Source organism: Anser cygnoides, chromosome 6 (assembly GCF_040182565.1).
Source record: "Anser cygnoides isolate HZ-2024a breed goose chromosome 6, Taihu_goose_T2T_genome, whole genome shotgun sequence".
Taxonomy (NCBI): Eukaryota; Metazoa; Chordata; class Aves; order Anseriformes; family Anatidae; genus Anser; species Anser cygnoides.
In genome coordinates, this window is record NC_089878.1 from 15,441,196 (window position 1) to 15,468,600 (window position 27,405).

Here is a 27,405-nt window from a genome sequence, read left to right on the forward strand (position 1 = left end):
CCTCTGCCTGAAACTAAGTTTTATATTTTTAACCATCTGACTTAATCATACTTTACACACTACCTTCACACATAAAAACTAGATTTTAACACTGGAGGAACAAAGAAAGAATAAAATGGTTAGAAAATGAAAAATAGTAGAATAGAAATAGTAGAATAGTAGAATAGAATAGTAGAATAGAAAACAAGGATAGCATTATGCATTTAAACACACACACAAAAATTGGGAGAGAAGAAAATTAAAGATTTATATAATAGTTTGAGCCTTCCATAAGGTAATTTTCATTTCAGGAGGTATTACCCTTGGGCAGTGACTTTGAGGATGGTCACCTTTCATTAGACTGAACGAGTGGCACAGACAAGTCTGCTGGATGAGACTTCCACTCATTAGTATCCCTTTTCCTCTGGGAACAAAGAAAAGATGACAGAAAAGAAGGAAAAGGCTAATGGGAGATAATTACTCATTTCCTTCAACTACCTTATGTATGCATAAGTTGAAAATTTTGTAACTGAAGACTTTATATAGGAAGTACATTAACATGTCTTGTTCCACAAAATGGTATTTGAAAATACTTCTCTGCATGATGTTCAAGATTGATGCAATTGTTCAGTTACAACAGAAGTAGTATTTCTCTGGCTGTCCTTCCTGGTTTTGGAAAAAAAGTACCAGCTAAATGGAAATTTCTTTAAGTTTATTCTAGTGTTGTTTTTTCTTTGCAGAAAGGCACCTGAAATATTTTAAACAGGGAAAATATACTGTCTACCTTTAACACTAAAGTAAAAAAAAAAAAATCTTTTTTTTTATTGCAACATCAAAAAGTAATTACATTGCAACTAACTATGAACAATTTCAGCTCAAGAGGATCACACTTGGGAATGCTCAGTGCCAGACTGCAGTATATCAGGAAAACGTTTATAACAAAATTTCAACTGCAACTATTTTTATGGGAACGCTATAAAGACTATGTATTCTTAGGCTAGAATTGATGCATGCAATGTATTTAAATAAAAAAATCTTGGAAGGATCAGTGCAAGAGAGTAAATACATTCACAAAGAAGAACCTTCTCCTTAACTTGTAAATCAAACAAATAGGTTACATTTTTAAATGTCCTTGAAACTCCGGGTATGTTAGTTCATGAAGTTATCAGTGTTTGTGAGCATAAAACATGCTATCTCTTTTAAAACTAACACCTATAATTTATGAACCGCATTTTTATCACAGAAGCCAGTTAGATACTCGTTGTCAGTACTTGAAGTAATTACTGAAATGAAAGTGACTGAAGTTCTACAGCTATTTAAGAAAAGCACAGACATTTGGGTGACTAGCAAAATCACAGATTATGTAAAATGAAGTATTACTAAGACAAACAAGTCTCTCCAGCTCATAGCAAACAACTGATACTTTTTTCCCATGCCAACAACCAAAACAAAAGGTTAAAAAACTGTATGTCGGGAATAATCAGTTGTATTAGAATGTCCTATGGTAATATTCCTGAATGCCATTTTGCTTTAAGAAACTAAGTAGTACTATTCAGCAACAGTAAAAGCAACCACAAAACATCCATATCCTTCCACTTAATCTTTTGATCGCCATTTCTGTACCCCACTCAATATAACTAGTGTAGCAATTTTATTTCAATTGTGTGATTTTCAATGGTTTAGTACACAACAGATCCTCCGCACTGCCTCAGAAACAGTTTGCATCTAAATACTGTCCAAGTTTACCTAAAGGTCAAACTTGTTCTGAACTATTGTTTAGAGAAGTGCAAAGCAATGCTGCTGCCAGCTGTGATAATCAATTTTCTTCTTTTCTCCCAGTACAATCTCTGTGCAATTATATCATTTTTCCCCAAACAAGGACTCACTACTATTCACAAGATACAGGGCACTAGTCTTCAACTCAGTGCCTCATTTTTGAATGATTAGATTTGCCACATTGCCCAATAGCTACTTAAAGTCTTCTAAATGCGTGGAAGTTAATTGCATTTCTGTTGAACAAACTGAGACATATGTTTGAAGACCAACTGCAGTTCTGCACTCACAAAAGAAGCAAACTAGGATTTTTTTATTATTATTTTTAAATTATAACAAATGGGGGAGGAAAAAAAAAGTGCCTAAAACATCAAGGAATTGCCTGGAGAACGATTTTCCATTATCAATCTGTATGAAGTGCACTACAAAATTTCTTACAATTAATCAATTAAGAAGGGCTGTATTCCCAAACCATACACACAAATGATGCTTCTGTCCTTTTTAGAATCTGCCAATTTCTGTGGTATAAACAACACATGAAAATAAAGCAAGGCAACAAAATGTTCACTGCTTTTTCCAATGCACTGTATCCATACCCAGCCCTTTCAGCATAATGAAGGCACTGCATCAGCAATTAATTTTAGTCAACGACACTGCCAATGACATAATTCTCCTGCCATATTTATTTCCTTGGTGAAGCATTTCCCCTTCGAGGAGTGGCATAAATTACTCACAGAGATTGTGTCAAATGCTGGCTCACAACCATCACTTAGAAAACGCTGTTAGCTGTTCTGGGGTTTCATTGTAGTACCGTGTACAAAGACCAAAGACCTGTTATTAAAATCTACTGAAGCAATAAACTGTGCATATTAGGAAGGAAAACCTTGCACAGTCTTAAAATCTTTTCCTTCAATAATTCTCTCTATTCCCCTCCCTAGTGATGGCAAAACTTTACGGAAGGGGCCCATCTCTCCAGTTCTGCAGTCTCCTGGATATCCAACACCTACGCATTCCTGAAAGGTTTTAAGTCCTTGATAGGCTCCTGTTCACTTCAGTGTTGAACAGCAGTAAAGCTAGCAGAAAACTTGCACGAGGATTAAGGAAAACTTTTATTCACGTGGTAACAAAGGTAAATCCACTCAGCTTGGTGTCATCCACAGGCTTGCCGAGGGTGCACTCCACCCCAGTATCCATGTCACCAGTGAAAATATTAAACAGTACCCATCCCAGTACAGACCCCTGATGGACACCACTTATCACTGGTCTCCACCTGGTATGTCAGTATGCAGAAATGAGAATACAAATGCCTAAGCTTGCATTCATTGCTACTGACAGAGATACACACTTCATTTTCTTCTATTGGCACAACAGTCCCTCATTCCTGAAGGTGACACTACTAATTGAGGCCACCACTGCTTTTTTTTACACTTCTGTTGTCCTTCTCTCTACCTCGCTCTCACCTCTGTTCCAGTGAAACTGTACAGGGCTAAAACTGATCCAACTCACCCACTACACATCTCCTGCATGTTATTAATACTTCTTCTACACTCCTATGGTTAAACCACAAGTTCCTAGCCTAATCTGTCATTATTCACTGGTTGAGAATATTGATGGAGAAAAGATTTAAAACAAAGTGTTCTTAAAACTATTTTGAGATTAAGACTTCTTTATTGTCTGTACTTTCTCAAAGCAGAAACATTAACTTAATTGCTATTTTCTACCTCTAATACTTCAATAGTGCAAGTACATTAACAGATCAACTTGCTTCAAACTTAGACTAAAGCTGTGTAAGGAACTACCACCTCAACCATGTGTTACCATTTTCACAGCTCCATCACCATCACAGATCATAGGATGTTCCCAGTCAGCTCCACAGCAAACATTCTTGAATCCTAAGAGGTTTCTACAAAACCAGTCAAATAAGTTAATATTCCCTCCTGTCCTCATCTTTCCTTATGTCACAATTCACCTTCCCCTCAAACACATCACCCCAGATTTGGTGTAAAACTTTGTAAGAGGAATGACCTTGCTAAAAGCCTTTCTTGTCACAAAGAATAAAACAATCTAATTTTCAGTTCAGTCCCACTGTGTCCCTATCACTTAATAACTGATTTTGTTTCATTCCCTACTTGCAGACCTCAAGAAGAAATTTGAAAATTATTTAAACCAAGAAAACTATGTGCTGTGTTCATTTATAAAAATTTGTTCTGCAGAGTGGCCTTGGAAAACAGGTATCTAAACTGACAGTACTATGAAGTTGTTAATGACATGAGCTAGGAAAAGTTTAAAACATCTCCTGGCCCTTGATCCCAAAGACAATTACAGCCATACACATTATAGGTTTTCCTAAACCTATGACATTTTTCTTTCTGCAAAGTCCTCTTCAAGAGATGGTTTGTTACATTATTGTTAAAGTCCAGTAGCACCGAAAAGCCTATAGAATTCTGAGCCATTTTCTCAACATTTGTGTTCCTATGACCTTAACTGGCTTCTAAATGCAGATCTGAAGTTGGTTCCATACATACAACCTGGTTAACAACAATAATTTTAAAACAGCACGCCACTTTTGATGACCTACCAAAATGCATTCTTTTAATTGCATTTGAATGAAATCAGTGCTTTAACTGAAGAGCAATGTCCATTAGCTCTGCCAGGTTCTCATTTGTTTACCTTTTGAGATATTTATTTCAATATCCAAAATTGCAAACAGAATAAGAATGATCTGGTTCGTAGAAAACTGCAAAGGTAACAGCTAATAATACTGATTGCATTTTCCACATCCTTCTATAAACACTAGTTTCTCTTTGTTTTAAGGTGTTTTAAAACTATATACTGTTGTCTAATGCATCCCCTCATTAACAAAGAAATGAGCATTTACTTAAATAGTGGCTTCCTGGCAGAATACTCCATACCACTTCTTGCATATTCACTTGCTAATTATTCTTAAATACATAAATGAAGTTGGCAGATATTTTTAATAAATATGCTCCAAGGTTAAGTGATTCTGAGTATGTCTAATTATGTTTTAGCAAATAATATTTCACTCACATTTAAAATCAAGTAAAGGGTATTTCCATTTCTTCAGGCTTTAAAGCTTAATCAGTTAAGATCTATGGGTTTTTGCTCTTTATGGGGAAAGGAAGGTGGATTTGAGTAGTACCTTGGGATAGTGGTCATGGGTTATTATAACAACATCCTTAAATATAAATCTACAAAGCCTGAATTGATACACAACCAAATTGTTATATACTCATATGATTCAATTTCATGCTGCTTCAGGTTAAAACAAGCCACACTTTCATGTGTTTGAATACAAATCCCATGGCTGTAGTTTTTACAGTACATTTCTGCATAGCTTAAATCATTCCTGTGCATAAAGATTTACAGAAAATAAGGGTATTAGAGATAAATAATAAAACACCTTTTTTCCTTTCTTTTTCTTTTCCTTTTTCTTTTAATACAACAAGAAAAAAAATCCATATTGCTATTTTTTTCCACAGAAATTACCTTTTAAATACAGTTAAAAGAAAGAAAAACCACTACTGAAAATGGATTCTGATGAGTGGTTATAAAGAAGTTATTTTCTACACAACCATGCTTATGTACAGGAAAATGTGTGCACATAGAAGGAAAGGGAAAATCATCTTTCCAATGACTTGTATAGAAGCCATTGATCTCTTCTTCTTCATTTTCATCTGCCATTAAGTTTAAAAAAAAAAAAAAGCGTACCACTTATTTGTGGAGTGGGAAGGCACAATGACACATGTATTTCTAGCATTTCTGCATTTGTTTTGCTAGTTTTTAACACTGCGCTATAAGCACAAGTTCAAACTTGGCAAGCAGCCTAAATCTAATCAGTACAGGCATGTAATCCAAGCCAGACTTTGGCTGGCCCTGCACAAATTCTTGAAATCATGGTAAAAGGACACTTATTTTCCCTGCTAATATATTCAAACACCATCACCCATAACATAAATTTACACTACCAAATGGACATCTCAAGTGCCACGATCAGTAAAAGAAAATATGTGGCTGTGCTCTTCTGTCACCAGTTCAGAATAAAAATAGACAAGGCAAAGAAAAAGATATACCATAAGACACGGGATAAGAACTCTATCAGTGATCCAGAAAGTGCTGTCATTATCTCAACACAGCAGCAAGGAACAACACTGGAACTTAGAGCTGATATGGAACTAATCTGTATCCTATTATCCTGAATGAAGCAGTAGATTTCAAAAAGCCTTAGATCGCTGACTAAATAATGGATGCTAAAGCACAGAATCAGTCACACTGCAAACTTTCCAACTGCCTTCATATACCTGGTGCAAAGATGTCTATATGGATGAGGTAGGATTTTCTGCTCACACCTGCAAAACCAAATAAGATATCACACTACCACTACTATTACACTACCATAGATCCTTTTTTATATATATTTTTAAAAGATATACTACAACAGTATCACACAGATACCACTGATTTGTTTATAAAGTGCATTCAAGCGAAAAGTAACTCATCCACAAATAGAAGTTCTTCAAATACATCTCCAGACATTGCCAATTTTGGATTCAAGTGATTTGTGAATTTAGCTGTTAAGGTTCATACAACTCACGGCGCATGCATAACAACACAGAACCCTGCCTGAACAATCAGGTGGTTCATATCTTCTGCTGCTGTCCAACTGCTAATCAACAACACAAATACACAAAGAGTCAATAAACTAAACCATTTCTTCCTATTGGTGAGTAACCTACAGCTTTTGCTGCATGTGCCAAGTCCCTTTCATTGTAAGATTTGATATGTGGAATGACAATAAAATGATGCTACATGTTAACACTACTGCACACTATTTGATCACCCCTCTTTATATCCTGATACTATTCACTGAGGGTACCAATTTACAATTACAATAATTATTATTTTGTAAACAGATATGACTGGAAAACAGATTAAGCACTCAAAGGTTTCTGGGCCTAAAATATATAGAAATAAAAAGATGAACATCAATTTTAAATGGGTTTTCGTTGTAAATTTGTATAATTATAGACTAGTCTTTACTTAACAGATTTACTTCTTGTGCATACATCAACCCTGATCAAAACCAAAAGATCCTTACTATATAATTTCATTAGCTCCCTAATTTAATGAGTTTAGTATATTGTCATGAGGTTCCCAGTCTGTAGCAATATGTGGATTCTCAGGCCTCGTGTTAAAAATTTTCTGTTAAATTTTCTGTTAATTTGATGATCCTTCTGATGATGCCGTTGTATAATCCATGCAATTTTCATCTCCTAACTAAGCATCTAATGTATTACACACATATTTCAAGGTAAAGTACAATGTTTCATAAGGGGATAGCAGTACAGATTTCACATTTATACCCCATATTATGCTAATTCTGTTGTCTACAGAGTTCAGGATCATATTTTGGTCTAGAGAGACCCAAGTGATTTCTGGACCTTGTAACCTTAAAGACTGTCTTCCCACATCAGTGGTGACACACAACTCAGAGACAATTTGTTTTAAAAGGAAAGAAACTGAATTTAAGTCACGTTTTGTAAAGTCTCAAAGTTCTCCTCTGAGACTTCAATTCTATTATTTTTCTGTTCATCATATTAACTTTATTTATTTTGGAAGGGGATTGGAGAACTTTAGAACAAAAGAAAAGTAGTAAGTATACAGCATCACATGACAACCAGAAAAAGGGGGGCCTAGCAGTTATAAACCCATTTTCAGAGAGCAAAAACTTCCTTTGTTACCAAATCCGCTACAAAATTCCTCAGTGGTAGCCAACAAGTCATTCTTACAACCACAACTCTGGGTCTGGAAGCAAAAGACAGCAGCACTTCCCACCCTATTTGTGCTGGCAAACATCACACTGAAATCAATAATGGGTACTTAGCTGAATGTTGGAATGAGAAGTTACTATGGGTCATGACTGTAGTTAAATAATATGAAAAATATAAAAGCAAACTAATATATTTTCCTTCTCCAAAAGATCTGTTTTGGAGTGTGCATTATACTGATGCTCTATTTGAAAGAACAGTTTTAGATACTAAATTATTGGAATTTTATTTGCATTAGAAGCATTTATATTGCAGTTATCTCATATTTTCATATTTCTTTTCCCTTTACCTTTCCAGACTAAATAGGCTTCTGCTTATAATCTTGCTTAAGGTGAAAAGTTGAACAAAGTGTTTTACTGCTTGCTAAAGAATGACTGCAAAATGTCCTAATTTCATTTTTCTATTGGGTAAACAACTTGTACCTGAAATGCTAAACTCAGGTTTCTTTCTCAGTCTTTTTTCCCAATAAGTAACTAGCAGCCTTACAAGAAAATGATTACATGATTACAGTTGGGCCCATTTCCTTGATAAAACAGAAATGAACTAAAAAAAAAAAAAGGATAAAACATTACTGTTTCCAATCATTACCCCTTTTGTTTTTTACTTTCATTTCAGAAGAGGTATTTTCAACAGTTACCATCTGCATACAACATTTTTATTAATTTTTTAGACATTAAGGACATCTACACACCCAGTCATCTACACACCTTTTTTTTTTTTTTTAACCATTATGATTCAGTAAATCGTGTAATTCTCAAAGCATCACTTGTATGTGTCAAGAGCAGTTGCAGATTGTTTATACTGCTTTGAAACTTACAATATAAATGAACAGATCTGGAGAAAAAGAAGTACAAGTTACCTGGTAGTTCAGAACATACTCAGAAGTGCATTCCCATTGCCTAATTTTACACTGCTGCTTGCAAACATTCTATCCTATTGACTTACGTGGGAACTGTAAATGAGCCTTTCTAAAAATAGGCCATAAAGTTGAACAATATTTTTTCTAGTTGACTACGTAAGTTTGTATTTTGACTCAAGCTTGTAAACTCATTTCTTTGCTGAGTATGTACAGTGTTTCCATTCTGAAAAAACATATATAGCTAACACATTCTTTATCAAAAGGGTGGAACAGAACTGCAAAAGGACTCATTTCTGGTCAGTTCATGCAGTAACTTAAAAGTGAAGTTTTTTCTTCCTTAAGAACTTCTCAAAATGGATTCTTATTATTTGTTAATACAACATGTATTAATACAACGCTTTAGTTTCCTAACACTCCATCACAGAAGCACATACATTTTATGATGCATTAAAATAATATTGTAGCAATGTGACAAAAATCAATACAAAAATTAGGTCAAATTAGAACACTTCAGGAAAAAAAATACCAACAACAAAATGGTACCTTGAAACTATATAAGAAATTAAACAGTTTCCATTCATTGTCTATAAAGTCTGGTCCAACAAAACAGAAATCTGTTATTAAACACATCCTAATGATGGCCCTCAAAGTTACTCCCTCAACACTTTAACTTGAAACAGAAAGATAAATGATGAGTGCCACAAAGAAGAATTAAAAGGCAGAAGACAAACTTACTTGGTTTCTGATTCTTTGCAGCTTAAGAATCTCATGAACTTTTCCTTGAACTACCATCAAAACATGACTCAGTTTTCAACTGTAATAACCCTTCAATCTTTCATTCACCAATGTTTTACCAGAATTGAAAGAAACATTTACTTTCTGTTTTGTCCACCCTGCAGGACTTTCTTCACAGCTTTGATGGGTAGAGGACCATAACCTTACCACACTTCAAGCACTTGTAAAGATTTTCTGCAACACTTTGATTTGTCATTGTCACGTGTGTTTGTCATTGTCAATGAAGACATATACAACTTGTCTTAGGGAAGTTAGCCTTTGTCCACTGCAGTTTTGCAATCATTTGTATTCTATACGAAAATGACTTTTGTTATTGCTATTTTGCTATATTTTTAGACACACAAAACTTGTACAACAATTCTTTCTGTTTTACAAAAGCTCCCTCTTTTCTGCAGCTAAGATTTCAATACAATGGATAGAATGTTCTTTAAGAAAAAAGGAATAAACCTTTATTCAGTTTAATAGAAATGGTATTTGCAATTAGATGCTACAGGAGACAGACCATTGTCCCCATCACTGCAGATCCTCTGCAGAACTTACTCCCTGATGTTCCCTGATGTTTGTGTTTAAGAAACAAAAGCAAGAAACAGAGATGGTGCAGATGTGCTGAGGCTAAAAAGCTGACCTGTATGTCACCCCACCCCTTCTTACCCAGATCCATGCTTTTTGAGGCTTTCAGATTAATTGATTCAGACTGCTTGGCTGGTGTCAAAGATCTGAAGTTGATGTGCTGATCTGTTAAATACATTGCTGAATTTATGATAGGGCTGCAGAAAAAACAACAAAAAAACAAACAAAAAACACGTAAAATATTTAGGCACCAGCTCAAATCACAAGCGATCTAATTAAAACATGCAATATGTATACGTTTTTCTTCCTCCAATTGCTTGCAGCCATGCATTTTAAAACCAGTCATTGATCCTCACGTTTCATTTGTGAGACTTAGCACCTCTAGTCACTTGTTCTTCATAGCAGATGCAAATACAAATGTAAATGCTTAGTGATAATTGCTGCTTTTACACAATTCATATTTTATTTAGCAGAAGAAAGGAGGAACATACGAGTACTTGCTAGGGATTTGTGTGTACGTGTTTTGCTAGTTCCATTTAACCATTACATTTTCAAATAACGTTACAAAAAGCTGGAGAAGATGTCACCAATGTACCTCTTTCAGTTCTACTTCATCCACTATCTAAAGCTGTTTTAGAAGCATATAGCTATCCATCTCTTCTGCAGATGCTGGAGGTTTTCTGGAGGCTGCCTTAATACTCTGTAGAATCCTAAGGTATCATGTGTGGTTTTTGTTTTTAATTATTTGATTTTATATCAAGTTAGGCAAATATCTAAACATTTAAAAATTCTACCTGATTGAAAATTAACATAGCTTTAAACTTTGAGGAGTCAAAACACCTCACTTAAAGGCATCAGAAAAATTCCACGTAATTTTTCAATAAGAAAGTTTTTATTTTTTTCTCTGAAAACAAAGAGATCCAAAATTAAAAAGATTTATTTCTGAACTATACAATAACAACAGATTTTTCAGTGTCAAAACATTTCCTCCATTTTTTTTTTCTACTACAATGAATTTTCTGTGAAATCTGCATGACTTTCCACAGGAATTCAATTTTGGAACTTACGTTCCGAATGGAACACCAATACAACACCGGGAAAAAAAAAAAGTAAAGGTGGGAGGAAAGGCCTGTAAATACATTATCATTTTAGTACATAGTTATCATTTAAGGGAACGTTTTCACTCCCAGCTTGTTGAAAAATTAACAACTGATTCTAGCAAACAACTGCAGTTGTGAATTCAGTACAAATTTCCATTAGTCTATACAGAGTTTTGTTTGTTTACCATGACATACCTACATGCCTGAAAGAGCAGAAATTATGTAGTTACTATAGTAAAATTACAGTCTGTTACTATAAAAAAGCATAATTCAAGGCATCCTTAATAAAATATATATACTCTTTGATACTACTTGCAGTTGGTCATTTAAAGGCTAGTTTTTAATCACATCCATACACACCAAGCACAGAAGTATAGCTATGCTTTTAGTTGAAAAGTATACTCTCCTCATTCCATTCAAATAACATAGTCGCATGACTATCACAACTGTGAACACACACAAAATGAGTGAAGTGTTCAATGCTGAATTTTCTATACTAGGTATTAAAAGTATGATAGGCTGAAATAAATGAGGTATGTTTTGATTTGTAACCAGTGCTACCTGAGAGAATTCCATACTATTAGACAAAGTAGCATTTACCAGAAAAATCTACCTAACTCATTTATAACTTGCAAAGTGTCCATTGGTAACTTTTTCACATACACTTTTCAATGTTCACACTTACTGAAACTTCATTTTCTAAGCTCGAGAACTTCTTTGGCTGACATGCTATATAAGAAGATTTGGTTTTCTACAAAGTGAATTTGGCTAGGACTTTTAAAACTTTAATAGACTTCAGGCACTGCATCTATGTATAGCATCCACTGGTATAATTTTTAATTCACTTTTTTTTCTTAAATTTGGATTATGTTTTGGAATTCTTTTTGTCTTTCTGAACACATGCAAGGTATTGTGACCCCACGTATCTTCAAGAGGAGGCATAATGCAGTTTATGAATAACCAAAATGAACAAAGCACTGAATACTAGAATAACATCAATTACATTAAAGGATCAGGTGACTGTGAATATGGTGGTAAAAATTTTACAAAATAATGAGTGATTTTAAAAATCAATTAGAACTATTATCACAATCAATTAGGGTTGTAAATATTAAGAATAGACAAAGTCCAACCTATGATTATAATCCTCGTTCAGCAAATCCTCTGTGGGATGTGGTGGCAGAGGTGGAGGGGTTTCATTTTCACCACTGCCATGATCAGACACTGGCAACTCTGAAATTAAAAAGAAAGGGTGTCTGTGTTAAAAAAAATAAAATAAAAAGCCACAGAAACAAGTACTTAACACCAGTTCATTGATCAATGACTGGACTGGAAGGCCTTAAGCAATTCTGAAATGACTCACAAATTATTCAAATCCCTAAACTAACTAAACTAGAATTAAAATCATACCAAGCAGAAAATACATCCCTTGAGATTTCCTGAAGACCTGATTTTCAGATTTGCATATGCATAATTAAAGACAAATACAGGGAAACTTTGTGCTTATAGTGAAGTTGAGTGCAAGGCATGAATTGCTTTACTCCATTTGAGTGAATTTTCACTTTTACTGTATAACTGTATCCTCACTAATTCTAGGTTCTTGATTTCATTTCCTTTGATGGGGAGTATTTATCATCCCTCATGGACAGAAGAGAGAAGAAAAATTTCTGTTTTCTCCTGACAAGACAAGAAAGAGGGCCTTTCTGAATTACAATCCTCATTTTCCTGGTATTAAGGCAATTCCTTCCTTACCTCTAGAAAAGACATTCAGTTCACACCAGAAAATTACTTCCAACCAAGAAAAACATAAACTACTCAATTAAACCACTCAGTGGTTTGCTAAGCAACAACACTTACATACCTGAGGTATTTAATATGAGTGCTGTGCTTGCTGTAACCAGTTCATTATTGTCTTGTAAACTCACGCCTTGCAGTATAACAGGTCAGATCTTATAAGGAGTCCCTACATTTTTATAACATATAACACATCTTCGACTCTCCAAAATTTCACAGAAAAGAAGAATACTTCATTCTTAGCCTTCAGTGGCAGATAAGTGATTTAACAATACCTACAGATTGTATTTTCATGACCTGTTTTGTTCATTGTATATGTTGCTACATTTTTTTGCACAATCCTATCTGAAAGTACTAATCTAATTTGAGAGAAAAATGGTTTACAGGGAGGGGATCAAGTTAGACAACAACAGATTATATTTATTATGTAAGCGCACTGAAGTAGTTCCCTAGAATCAAACCAGCCAAATAAAACAAACAAAACTATGCTATTAGCTCAAGGATCCTACAAACCAACAGACTCCTATTGGCTGGATAACCTGTTAAGAATCAGAATGATATGGAATAATTCAAAACCTTTGTCAGGAAAAGTGAGAACATCATCATCAGAATAAAGGGAGTGTGAGCGGATGAGATGAAAAGTTCCAATGGGATATTAAAAAAAAATGGATTGCCAGCCTGACACAGAAAATGGATATGCTACCCAACATACATGCACACTGAATAGTTGCATTTAAATTATTTTTTCTGGTTGCAATTTAAGGACAGGAAACATGAGGAATAAATGGCAAGTTCTCACAGTAAAAAGAATATTTAACAAAGGGAAACTTGAACTGTACGAGGTAATTAAATGACTTGAAAGATGAAGCAAATCAGAAGATGAAAAAATGTACCCATGTAAAATTATTCAGAATTGCCCAAAATAAGCAGACTATGAAGCTCTGCAAAAGCACTGCAGTATATTAAGCAAGTAGGAAATAAAATACAGGTGAAATTCCATGTCAGTGACTGCAAAGTGATACACATGGGAGTAGGAGAAAACTCTTGACACATATACATAGGCTATTACATTAGTGATTGCCACTCAGGAACAATACCTCAGAAGTGGGCTGGATCATTCTTTGAATATATGCTTAGGGAAGTAAAAGGCAAAGAAACATTCACAGCCTTAAGAATAAGTCCAAACACTCCATCTCATTCTGCAAGTAAATGGCATGCCTAGTTTTTAAATAACATCTGAAGTTTCATTCTTTCACTCTTGCCTTCTGAAAGAGGATGTAGTATAATTCAGAAACTTACTGAAAAGGTAGCAAGGATAGTTGGAACATGTAAAAACATTCCTACAAGGAACATGAAGTGGAAGTATTTAATTTAGAATAACAAGCAACAAAAAGGGATATAAAGGAGTCTATGAAATCATAAAAACTATGCACAAGGTGAAAAGGAATCTCATTGACCATGTCACACACAACAACTACAAGACATCCAGTTTAACTATCAAGTAGCACATCCAGGACAAACACAAAGCAGTAGTTTTTCCTTTGCAATGAAATCATGGATCTCATTGCCATGCCAATGTTTTAGAAACCAAATTAAAAGAAAATATTAAATAAATGAACTAGAAGTCAGGGAGGTATCAAAATCACAGTGGTTTAGAGAGAACTTCTGATTTAGGAAGTTCCTAAGGCACTGACGACCCAAAGCAGAAAACATACGCATGATGACACCACACCCTGCCCTGTTGTCTTACTGTCTTTTCTCTGAGCAGCCTGCAATGGCCATGGTTGGAGACAGTATTGAGTATATTGTTTTATTAACTTTGATTCACAGCAACTGATACATCTCTTCACAAACACTGTTTGGTGACTGGTTACCACTGGCATTTTTCTTGCAGTAGATAAGAACATACAGAAAAACATCAGACTTCCTGAGGGAATCAGGAGTGATGACAGCAGACTCTAACTCCCAGCAAAATTAGTACACGAGCAAAAAAAAAAAAAAAAAAAGAGAGAACTTAAACTAAAAGGTAGTCAACGCCTCCATGTTCAAGACCTCAGGAAAAGATCTTACCAGATCCAAAGTGGTCTGAGGAACAGCCAAACTATTAACAAAATGCACTGAATTTTCAGATATTAAGCATTTCAGGAAAGTAACTATTTGTAAGATACATGTAATGTTCACAAACAAAATCTAAAAATTACTTTAAAATGTAAATTTTTAATTTTCTAACTTGACATTATTACATGTATGAAAACACAGATGCTTGTACAACCACAAGGACTTGATAGCCAGTGGTAGTAGAGATATTTTACGATTATTCTACTACTTAACCATATAGATGACAGCATTTCCTCTATAACCGTATATAATAAAAGGTTATAAGAAATATATAAGAACCTCTAATGAAACACATTCCAGTAATCTTTCAGCACCAGAAATGTAATGCTTCTGGCACTGAAGTATCGTTTCTCAAAGAGGCTTTCTCAGGAGAAAAAAAAAATCCACACACCCAACCACTGAAACTGCAACAGCTTGGCAGCAAATGAAGTGAGGACCTGAAGGCAGCAAGTATTATTCATGCAAAAATAGAACAAACACTGACATTTCAATATTAGATCAGTACCCCCTCCCCCTTTATTTAAATATCCACAGGCAAGACAAAATGTAATGTTTCGGCTACAACCACTTTTCCCTAGACATTAGTTTTTCTATGTATAATAAAAAAGGCTCTTAAAACAGACAACAGTATTAGCAAGCCAAGCTTCAGTGCGTTTTTGCTGAGCTTTTATATGAGTTTTATTGGTAGGAGCAGTGAGTGATACTAGAAATAATTTATTTGAAAACATTAATTAAGAAAGTGACATTTTATTAAACCTAATACAACTCGTGTCATTAAATTGTTGCATTAGATCCAGTATTACATTAAAAAGCTCTTCTACCCTTCATTATTATTTGTAATGTTGTACCAACCAGACCTCCACCTCCAAAGTCTGGTCAGTACGCCGTAAGTACACCAACAGGGGCTTGCTCTTGCCTTGCATAAGAAATTCACCATGTCTGAGATTCATTTCCTTAACGGACGTACAATCTGAAGTTCACAACTGAGTTAAATGATGGTTGGGTGTAAGTGTAGTGCTTTGCCTTTACAGATGCCTTCAAGGATTAAGGTCTTTTATAAAAAACAATGCAAAAAAAAAAAGGAACCAATGACTGGAAATAAGTGACAGGCCGATATGGAAAGCAGGAAGATTAGCTCTACAATAATTAATACTATGACTTCAAAATTTGAGAAATACGTCTACAACAGGAAGGACTACTATAAGGCCAAAGTGTCTTTCACCAAAAGCATTTCAGATCAGAATATCCTACTGCAGACAACCTTTGACAACCTTTCAGCTCAAAGTTCTGTACAGTTCTCCATCAAGGCCACTACAAATTTACTCATCATATACCAAACCTTTAATAGAGATCTCAATAAAATGATACTTCCAGTAGGTTCCCAGTAGCACTAGAAAAGTCTTTGTTGTTTTATAGTCCCTTGACTCCATTTACAAACTGCTCCCAGGCCATGGCTCAGAAGCCCTAGCCATGCCAAACCCCTCCTGATGATAGCCCTCAACAGCACTCCAGAGCATCCTTACTCCATCCCACACTCACTCCTCTGAGGCCATCACACTTTTTTCTCCTTTTTCCTCAGCTTTTCAAAGTAACTTTTAAATTACTAAGAAGTGTTTCTCTACCTGTTAAATTCACTTAACTTCTACTGAGGAAAATATAACCACAAATCAAGTCTACAGACCATCTTGTTCACAGTTTCCTGTTTTAAAAATTATCATTATTGACTGAAAAACTAAAAATGAGGTTGAACTCTGAATGCTCAGTATTCTGTCCATATCCATTTCTTTTTAGCTTCCACAAAAAAAAATATGCACACTGTCATATGTGCATTTACATGTTTTGCATTGCTTGACAGGTTAAGTAAGTTCTTATGCCATAAATATCACAGGCTGAAAGAAAAACTTAAGAGTATACATACGGAAATGCACTGATTGTTCCTAAAATTCTGCAAAGTTCTCAAAGTCTTTGGGCAAACCAACCTCCATCAAGTGTTAAAATAAATCTCCTGTTTGCTATAATGCTTAATTTTATTATTTATTATTTAATATTATTATTTAACTAAATATTTAATATTTATTATATTATATACTATTATATATATTATAAATATTTAATATTATTATTTAACTAAAATGATGTTTATTGAAAACATTGATTTATGAATGTGCTATAAAGTAGTCATCCTGATTTTCAGATCACAGTTGGAGAATCCTCATTTGAAAGTACAACTCTTGCACAATTTTTTTTTAAACTTCATTTAAGTGACAGGTTACCCATTGTCATTCACTTGCATCAATCACTCCAAAGCAATTGCTTATATGTTTTTAACAAATGGCTTTAAAGGTGTTTACTATCTTGTGATCCTCTGGTAATCATTAACTCTACAGGGCAGGCTAGCTCTAAGGATAATGCTATTCTCCTTTAACTACAGAATCAGTATAAACTCCAACAAGAGAAACATAATGTAGATCTAAAGAAGATCTGTTCTTACAACGTTGGAGTCTAAATCTTCAGTATCTAAACCTTGCTGAGTCAGATACAAATTGGACAGATAGTAGAGTTTGCCATCAGAAATGAAAAAAGACAGGACAATAAACAATCTTTAATGCTCTTATATGCTTACATTTGCTCTTACTTGTAGGTTTTCTTCGCACAATGTACAATTCTGCCTTTTTTAAAAATGAATTCATTAGTGTAATTACTATTTGTAAATTAAGGGAGTATTTCTAACCTTTGAACAAATTTTACCTTTTAGTCTAAAAGGAGCACGTGTACTTTATGAATTTTACAATTTGTATAAATTAATTTAGCTTATAAAGACATGGGACATAAATCTAAGCATTCAATAAAAAAATCTTTTTACTCATTAAAGATATATATAAAATAAACATTTTGACAACATATATTTTGCACTCATCATTTGTTTTTTATCCAACCTTACGTGTTGGGGCAGCGAGCTAGAAACTGTTACTTAAACTGGAATTTGTGCCAGGAATCTAATTCACAACTTCTGAGTCAGCTCTCCCACCCTCTCTGGATCTTCATGACTCAAAGTGTGCACTTAGTCTAATTAACTGCTTTTCGAGCAGCTTTGGATTTCAAGGAAAAACAAAACAAAACAAAACAAAACTTTCTTTTAGCATACAGAAAAATATGAGAGACCACCTTGTATTCTTTCCTGAGGACTGTATGTGACAAATTGCTGAAGAATAGTATCATTGCGTCGGGAAACAGCTGCAAAGTTGTGACTCCCATCAAAGGCTGATTTTTTAAAAGCCCCCTGGTCCAGGCGGTCCTAAGGAAAAAACAGAACCACATGTTGTATTAAAAAAAATTAAATGTTCAACAATGCAGAAGACCAGACTATGGACAGTGCAAAAACAGCATAATGTGTTCACTGTACATTGCTTACTTGCAAATGTGAAATGTAAAAGACATCTTCAAAATGACTATCTGTCGTTGCTGGTCATGAAATCAGACAATATCTAGGCACCAACAATCACTGAGTGATGCACAAAAATGAAGTGTTTTCTTTATGACCCACAACTGGCTTCATTCAAATTCTCCATCTGGGAGGGCAGCTTGTGACATTGTCAACACAAGAACATGGGCAATGCCAATGGTATTTTTCTGCCAGCCAGCTGGTTCCCTTCTCTCAGAGATCGAGTACATATGTTCCGATGATCACACACTAGAGCAGTTTTGCAAGGAAGGAGTTACACCAAACTCCCAAATGCAGGTCTTCTGGCTAGCAGCTAAACAAACTCCTGTCACACCTCTAGTCAGCTTTTTTTTTTTTGAGATATCCCCCCCACCCCCCAATACGTGCCATATCGCCTAATTTATTCTCCTGAGCAGTTGTTCAAAAGAAAAAAAAAATCACAGTTTCTAAAACTGGGACAGACCCAAAAAGACATTTCTGTACTTGGTATTCAGTGAAAACTGAAAACTCACACAGAAGAATGTTATGGCTAGTTTTCAGAATAACCTTTCAAGTTTCTGTATTTTATGTCTGTTTTGCTGTTGGTTTTTGTTCATCATGCCAGCAAATGTTACACTAAGTATATAATTCCTTAAATTACATAGTCACATCTACAGAAGAAATGCATGTATCTAACCCATATCATTTAGTTGTACAATGATATAAGATGACCAATGCTTTGGCAAGTGATTGCCTGCAAACCACTGCAGAAGAAAGGTGTGCACTAAATCACTTGCAACCTGCCTTACAAGCTCCTGAATTAAAAACAAACACAAAACACAAGTCGGCAAAATATGCACCTCAGCTCAAAACACAAACCAATGTTGGGATGCTCATGGTGACAATATGGCTACAAATCTGGTCTCGGTGGACAGGCAGCACACACAACATTCTCCCCTCCCTCTTAGTGCAGCATGAGCCCTTTGAAAAAGCTTTGTACAGAAACACACACGCTGCACACTGACAATTATGTTCCTTCTCCCTACTGGAAATTCTTTAGTTTACATAAGATTTCTTATGTTGCAAGGTCCACGTTTACTACTTTCTCATGTATACTGCTAGCTAAATTAAGCCTTGCAGCAGCCAAACTACTACTACATGGAAGACTTGTACTCAGTGGGATAGGGAGCATTAAATTAACAACAACAAATCCGCTTTTCCAGCTCTTTGATAAATGACACAATCAGTATCCCAACAACTGATCAGTAACCAGCCTAATTAGAGTATTCAGTTTATAAAACATATCTGTCACGGAAGACCTCCATTAGTGTCCTGACCAATAAAAACAATAATGCATTTCTAAACGTTTCTGCTTCTACCAAGCTGAGAAGCAGTACTCAGGAAGCTGTTTTGGGGAAAGAATGGGCAACAACCCGTTTCTGCTACAGTGTCCAGACTTAAATGGAATTACAATTGAACCTGAAGACTGGCCTATAAAAATTAATTTCTGTCTAAAATGAATTTGATTCAATCAAGTCCTCATCATCTGTCCTTCACAGGGTGAGTCGAGATTATTTACCTTTGTCATACGTCTGGACAACATACAAAACAATACACTTAACAATAAAAAGTAGCCTTATTAGGTCAGTCTGATTTTTGCTTGGAATTGTGTTGTAGTTTTTATTTTTATTTTTTCAAAAAAATTGGTTTTTACTAAATGAAGAAAACTTGCAAGATCATGCTTTATTTGAAGGTGAGCTATCTTCTTACATCGCAACAATGCATAATAAATGCAACATGTACTTTTAAACTCCTCCTTATAATGTAACGCTGCCACATAAAAGGAAAGCAAATAAAAATTTTCCTATAAAATATTCTAGAATTACTAATGAATGTTTTTCATTTTTTCCTGATAAAATTGACAGAGGCCCCCCCCATGCAAAACATCCTCCCAACAAAGACCATAATGTTCAGCCAGTAATATTCTTCTAAATATAATTCTCAATCAATAATAGTAGTAAATCAGATAGATCTATTACCAGGAAAATGTTAAAAGTTAATTATACTACAAGCCTCTTGGCCCTCCCCCCCTATATTTTATCTGAATAAACTTAAAAATGGATTGTTCTCAACATTTAAAAATGTTTTGGCAATGCTTATTAAATAAAAAGCTTAAAATCATCTCTTAGAATTCTGTAATGAGATTTTTTTACAACTTTTTATACCACAATTCGATTTGTATGTATTTTTATTCTAAGGAACGCACAGATGTTGAAAACCTATTAAAATATTTACTCAAGTGTCAAAATTAAAACTGGGATGAGTAGTTAGGGCAGCCAGTATACATATATACACATCTGTATATACAAAAAGATGGAGAAAGAGCACGTATGTGCACATGCACACTTGAGAGAGAAAAAAAGTACAATCATAAACACAAAGATGGGGAGTGAATAAAAATGCTAATGAAAATGAAGAAGAGTGAAGCAAAATCCAAGTCACATTAAGAGCAGAGATTATGATAACAAATGGAATCAGAAAAATTCAAATCATCTGTATCTGAACTGTTGCCCTGAGGAGGTAACATAGTCAAAACTACACCAACTCATTAATCCTAACTAATCCTTCTTTGGATCACATTTGCTTTTGTTCTAAAACTTGTCAAAACAGCAAATTAAGATAAGAGGCAACTTTTAGCCAGGCCTCAACAGGAAGAGCAACTCGGGAGATGTCAACCAGAAGCACTGTGTGAATCCTGACTCCAGGAAAACAGGAATTCATTCTGCCAGGATGTGCTCTCTGCGACCAAGAATTTAGTGATCATCTCCTCTATGCAAAAACACCAAGACAACAAAGGCATTTATCTAACGAATACATTTATTGCTTCACCTCTGTTTGTGCCTCTAGTCTCCGAAGAACTACTAGTTGGATCCTCCCACGAATGTTCCCCTCCATGGACATGGAGCGCCTCAGTGTCTCCATGGCCTCGTGATTTGACTTGCCCAGAAGTGACTCCCCATTTACTGCAACGAGCTGATCATTTACTCGCAAACGACCATCCTACAATCAAAAACAAAGAAACAAAATTTAAAAACCAAGAATTATTAGGCAGAGGTGCTGTATACAGGAAATAAGATGCAGATTATCAGACATTGCTTTCTGAAATGTAAGAAACAAGAGACTGCATAGTACCAGGTCTTTAAAGAGAAAAATCTTTGTGCCCATTAACTGACCAATTTCTTGTTCCATTTAGTACATTTTGGAAAGAGTTCATAATGCAATTACAAATGCAGAAGTACAGGCACATGCTGCTGCTTTTCTTGCATATACAATTTATCAGTTCCAAAAAAATTAAGAAAAAAAAAAAGCGGGAAAAGGAGCTTTTGGTTAGTTAAAAGGACCCACACCACAGCTGTTCATATTTGCAGTCCAATTGTGAAGGAATACTGCAGTGTATTTTACATGCATTGTTATCTGTTACTAGGGCCTGATAAGAAAATACAGCTCCAGAAATTTTTGTCTTACACTCTCACAAGAATTTATCTTGTCACAATCACCGTGCCACCGTACAGGCGGTGTTGTCATTTCAGAATGGTCACTAAGAATTAAGTATCTGTATTTCAGTTAACGCTGTTCCATGTATTTTAATATCTAAACCTGCTGCCAATAACAAAATTTGGGTTGAGCTGAATCAGATAGCCTATGCTTTGAAGAAAGTCGTTCAGTTTCATTGCCAAGGCTAACTGACATTTGTGGATGCAATAAAATTGTAGACGTTGCCACTTTGTGATTTAGGAGCCCTATTGGTATTGTCACTATAATTTGTGTTTATTTCTTTTCATAAAAGCATGTGCTGCAGACTTCTCTCTTTAACAAGAAAATAAGGTCTATTTAATTAAGAGACAATTTCTTTTAAAGCTTGTCAAATTCACAATTATCAGGTTGGCATCAGACCTCAAAGAAAAAAAAAAGAGAAAGAGACTGAAGAAATCCGATATAGAAGGGCAGTGGAGAAAGAACAGCAAAAGAAGAACTGGCATAGAAGAACATTACCGTGGTTAAAATGAATCTGATTCAATCATAGGTACATTATACACTCTGCATAAGGCACTCATCTGAATTGTTTACATTTTTCATGCATTTGAGTAATCCAAAATATATATACTTTTCAATTTCTATTTTTTCTATCACTAAGATATTCAATTAACTATTCTGCTATCACTGCCAAGTCTAAGGCATTTGTGCTAAAGTGAGTTACAGTAGCTATGACAAACCCAGCTTGCTGAAGGAATATTTTTATTGGAACTCAGTATCATTAACATTACCACAGCAGAGCCTGAATAGAAAGAGGTCCTACAGAGCTGCAGAACAGGAGCACAGATCAGTATTAAAAATAATCCACAAAGAGCAAAAAGATGGAAAGACAGAATTGGAAGATGAAGTGAAGGAGGACGAATAGAAATAAAGCTTTTCTGAGAAGAGCATGGGAATGGAGAATAGGAAACAGCAATACCATTTGGAAAGGATACTGAAACCTCTCCCACTTCTCTGTTGAACGTTTCATGCCAATATAAATCTACATACAACCAAAGTCAATAGGTTAACCCCACCCTTTCTCTATATATAAAATGATGCCATCACATATGCTAAAGTTTAGGGAGAGAAGAGTTAACATGGTTGAGCAGAAAGCTTTATTACTTGCACATGTTGTAATTCCTTTGTGCTCTATCAAAATTTGCTGAAATGAATGGAGTCATTCATGGCAACAGGAGTTTGAGGAAAGAGGATTTTAATTTTTGCAAGTTTGTGTAAGACTGAAAGTTTACAGGTCCTCACGTCCTCCTGCTATGGTCCCAGAGGCTCCTGAATTACTATCCCCTTTCTGTGGATAAACACTCTAGTAAATATCTCATAAAGCTTCTTACTAGAGTATATACAAATACATGATCAAGTGCACCTTGTCATGACTACATTTGTTGACTATGTGACCATACATGAATCATTGCAGTCTCAGAAACCTCTGAATTGGTCTGGTTCTTAATTTCCCTTATAATACTTTTGTATGAAACTTTGTATTTATTTCTTTACATTTCAATAGAGTCAGTTCTTTGAACTTTTGATGCATCTCCGTTCTTTTCACTCTGTAACATGCTCCACTTAAATTCAAAATTAAACTTTTAGGATCTGTGAAAAAAGGCATACATGATTAATAAATGCTGATACACTACACTTGCAAAGCCACCTGTACAAGGCAGAACTGGAAGACAGTTGAACACTGTTTTCAAACATGCTCAGGTAGAAGGTATTTCACAGAAAACTTTTTGCTGCTTTAAAAACAAAAAAAAAAAAAACACAATCAAAACAAACCAAAAAAGCAACAAACCAACAAAAAACCCAATGTCTAAACAGTTTTCAAACAGATTTTCACATCACTAGTGTTATGGCCTGGTTTAGAAGACTGAACTGCAAGACAATCTGCTTGGCTCAAAACAAGTTAAATGTTGTTTTAACACATTTCTTCTTTCATCTCTGAAAGGTAGGTTTCTTTGTGGCTTCTAAGTAGAAAAACAACATTTGGCATTTCAGCAAAACAGTTTTCAAATGCCATCTCTGAAACTGCAAGTGAGCTACTCTAATAAAGCGTGAAGTTACTGTTCCCTAGCTTATTCAATGAGTGTGGTTTGTGTAAAGACTCACAGCAAGGGGTAAAACCTACCACCACATGGCTACCATATTCAGAGACAAGACTTCCATGCTTTTACAGTAGAGAAGGGAGATATAAAGCTATGTTCCTCATAGAGTTATATTTTTAATCAAAGCATACCTAGCTATTTCCCTTAGCACTTCAATGGCATTTCTCTCAGAAGGAATTCCTTGATAGCCTTTATTAGAATTATCCAAGTCACCATCCACTGCATACAACAAGCAATATTTACAGCAATAGCACTCAGAAGCCTGAAGGAAGTTCAAGATACACCATGTTTGATTTGAACAGATGTATATGCTGAAAACATTCTTTCTAAAAATGACTCTGCTACATTACAGCTGCAGTAGACGGCAGGAACCCAATAATCAGGAATTCATCTCAAGTGAAAAGACAAGGTGTCTCAAGATGAACAAGGCTGAAACCCCTGAAGTTGTGGGGAAAGATGATGTATTTAAGGTCAATTAAACACTCAGTTTTCCTCACATGAAAGACTCTGCATAATTACATATATAAAGTACCCTGGTAACCCCTTTCTTACAGATGATGAAAACCAGACACTTCAAAAATTACAAAAGGAGGTTAAGACAGGACACAATGAGTCAATCAGCAAAAGTAACCATATCTGAATCCTTTAGGATACAGTATTAAAATACCAACTAAGAATACTAAGGCATTTTTAACTTTGTTGGGTTCTGTAGCCAGAGTAGTGAATGGGGCTTACTGTAGCAAATATGACAAGAAATGGTTGGTATTTTCTAAAATCTTTAACTAGCACACAATAAATAAATCCTAAAGTACAAAATTAAATACTTCAATTTTTCCCTTACATTTTTCACAAATCCCTCACTGAGCTTTGCAATACCAGTAATACATCAGAGCTAGACCAATCTGTTAACATTTCAAAACAAAGCAAAAAATGAAAACCAAAAAATACTAAAAATGATGGCCTCTCTTCAGAAATTCTGTTGTCTGATAACTGTAGCCATTCAAAATGGTCTGTATCTTATAAATAAATCTTCATTATAAAAAGCACAATTCAGCAAAAGAAATTTAATGTATCAAAACCCTTTATACATTTACTGACCATCTACTTCAGCAATGAAAAAAATGTGCTCATCTTCTGTGCATTATGTTTTCTTTTGAAAACAAGTGCTGGCTGTGTGGACAAAGAGACAAAGCTGCTCCCTCCCCACCATCCCCAATATCATTATATTAGCACCTAACGGTATCACAAAATCAGAAATTGATGCAGATTTTGAACTCTAAATGTAGAATTGAGAAATAACGCTTACTGAGATGAGTTTCCTTTCACTTTGATTTCCCCATATTATACTTTCCCAAGAATACTTCATACACTGAAAAGCAAATGCACATGCCTATATTCATAATACTTAATTTCTGAGACAATTACTATGAAATAACACTGGAAAATGCTCTGGACAACTACCAGCTGCAAAGAAAGGCTCTGTATTTAAAAACTTGTTACAAGAAGGCTTTTAAAAATAAGGACAAATTTAAATATTTATGCACAACTGTATGCACACTTTTTAAATTGATATAAGAAATTTTATTAATTCTTAATACCCACTGATTATGTTTTCCTCTATATAAAGGTCATTAGACGGGAGAAAGACAGCTGTTTTTTGTGCATGTGTAACAATAAACCATGATTACCCACACATTGCCAAAATGACTGTATGGTTAAAGCTAGAGCCTCAGCTACTCTCTCATTTGCTCTGGAGTCCCCACTCAGACCTATCACTAGGCAGTTCCAACTGGGGAAAAGGTTATGAGGGAGTATAGGGAATCGGTCAAAGGACTGCAGTTTATCATGAGACAAAATAATCTTCCAGTCACGGTGACCACCTTCGCCAGCTGCCCACTTACCTAAATATGGGCAAGGAAGCCCTGCTTTATTAGTTTGCAGACCCCCCTCAAGCCAAAATTAACTGGAGTAACAGTAGGAGAACAGAGAGTGGTAAACAGAGCACGTTTGAAAGAGTTGGTTTATGCATCTCTGACATGGCAATGATAGTCAGGTAGCGAACCCACTAATGCTGCTGAGACATGGCTCCACAAGCCTTGCTAGTCAAAACAATGAGTTTGTTCAGGGTGACACAATGGCATTGCAAATGCTGTGGACTATTACTCAGGGAACACAGAGCTGGGAAAGTAAGAAGAGCAGCCTCATTTTCATGGTAAAGTGAGTTGTACTCTGCAGCAGACACACATGTAAACTGAGTTTATGTAGCTCTAATTTGGCCAATTGCACCGTAACTCAGTTCTGATATACACCAAGAAGATTAGTTTACTCACTTGTCATTTAGCCCTAAAGTCAACCACCGTGTTCTGCACTGCATGTACCAGGCTCTGTTACACTTGAGAAGACCCAAGCTTTGAAATAACTGTGAGACTAGGACAGGTAAATAATAGGAGTGGGAAAGTATTAAACATTCACATCAAAGCTAAAGCCTTGATTATTGCTATTTACCAGCTGCTGTAAATAGATGATCATGAAAGTTTTAATGCTGTGAATTGTCTTACTCAGCAGGCTAATGTCAGCAAAGGAATTTACATAAACTGAATTAAAAGGTATTTTTACAGAAAAGAGAACTGCAAGGAATTGCTGAGATAACACGAGAAAAAAATTACATTATGGATCAACAACAGCTACCTATACTAGCCCCAGAAACTAAGACTTCTTTGTTTTAAATAACTTCAAGAAAGTTACTTTTTCCAACTGTTATTTGAAAAACAAAAAACAACGCTGTCAACAGATCTCCTAAAACTTAGAAAGTACCTCAAATAATTTTAAATCAGAAATGTACAGCAGTCTTTGTACAGTCCACAGAGGGAGCAGAACACTTAATACTGTCCCTTACCAATTCAATCCACCTCAGGAACAATTGGTAACTTCTGTGCAATCGATGCCAGGCTCAGCTAAGTCACAATGACTACAATGGTTAAAATATTTTGTATAAAAAATAAAGCAAATGATGAGCTAGGTTTTTATTTACAGTACAAATTAAATACATAACTCTTAACATCACAGAACTGCCAATTACTATTTTTTGTAAATTAATTTTTCTTTTCATTCTTCTATGGGTCTGCCTGTATCACTTGGTGAAAACCGAAAGCAGTGCAGACTGAACGATAAATGTAGATATCTAACTGTCACTGAGTCTAGCAGCACGGTTTAGCAGCAGAATAGTTTCCTGTTCCCTTCTGTGAGCTGTGGGGTAGCTGGGAGGCAGCCTCTCCCTCCTAACTACACAGCCTCAGTCTCCCCACCCTTCCTGCAGTATTTAAATGCCCCACAACATCTGCTTCCATTTACTTTCCTTCGGAAAAGCCTTGCCATGCACATGACACCAGAATCTTGGAATAAAACATTAGACTTGCCGTTCACCTAAAGGAGTGAGTGACAAAAAGTTACTCATTTT

General features: G+C 35.2%; 1 protein-coding gene across 6 annotated transcripts in view; it reads right to left on the reverse strand.

Annotated features, from left to right (window-relative positions):
- Positions 1–27,405, reverse strand: part of PARD3B (par-3 family cell polarity regulator beta) — a 399,412-nt gene that overhangs the window by 172,961 nt on the left and 199,046 nt on the right. For all 6 annotated transcript variants that reach the window (XM_066999115.1, XM_066999113.1, XM_066999112.1 and 3 more), the window contains 4 exons: positions 21,145–21,315; positions 18,000–18,129; positions 12,056–12,155; positions 9,904–10,019 (listed from right to left, as the gene is read on the reverse strand). In XM_066999115.1, coding sequence (XP_066855216.1) covers positions 9,904–10,019; positions 12,056–12,155; positions 18,000–18,129; positions 21,145–21,315 — 517 coding nt within the window. The remainder of the gene's footprint in view (positions 1–9,903; positions 10,020–12,055; positions 12,156–17,999; positions 18,130–21,144; positions 21,316–27,405) is intronic.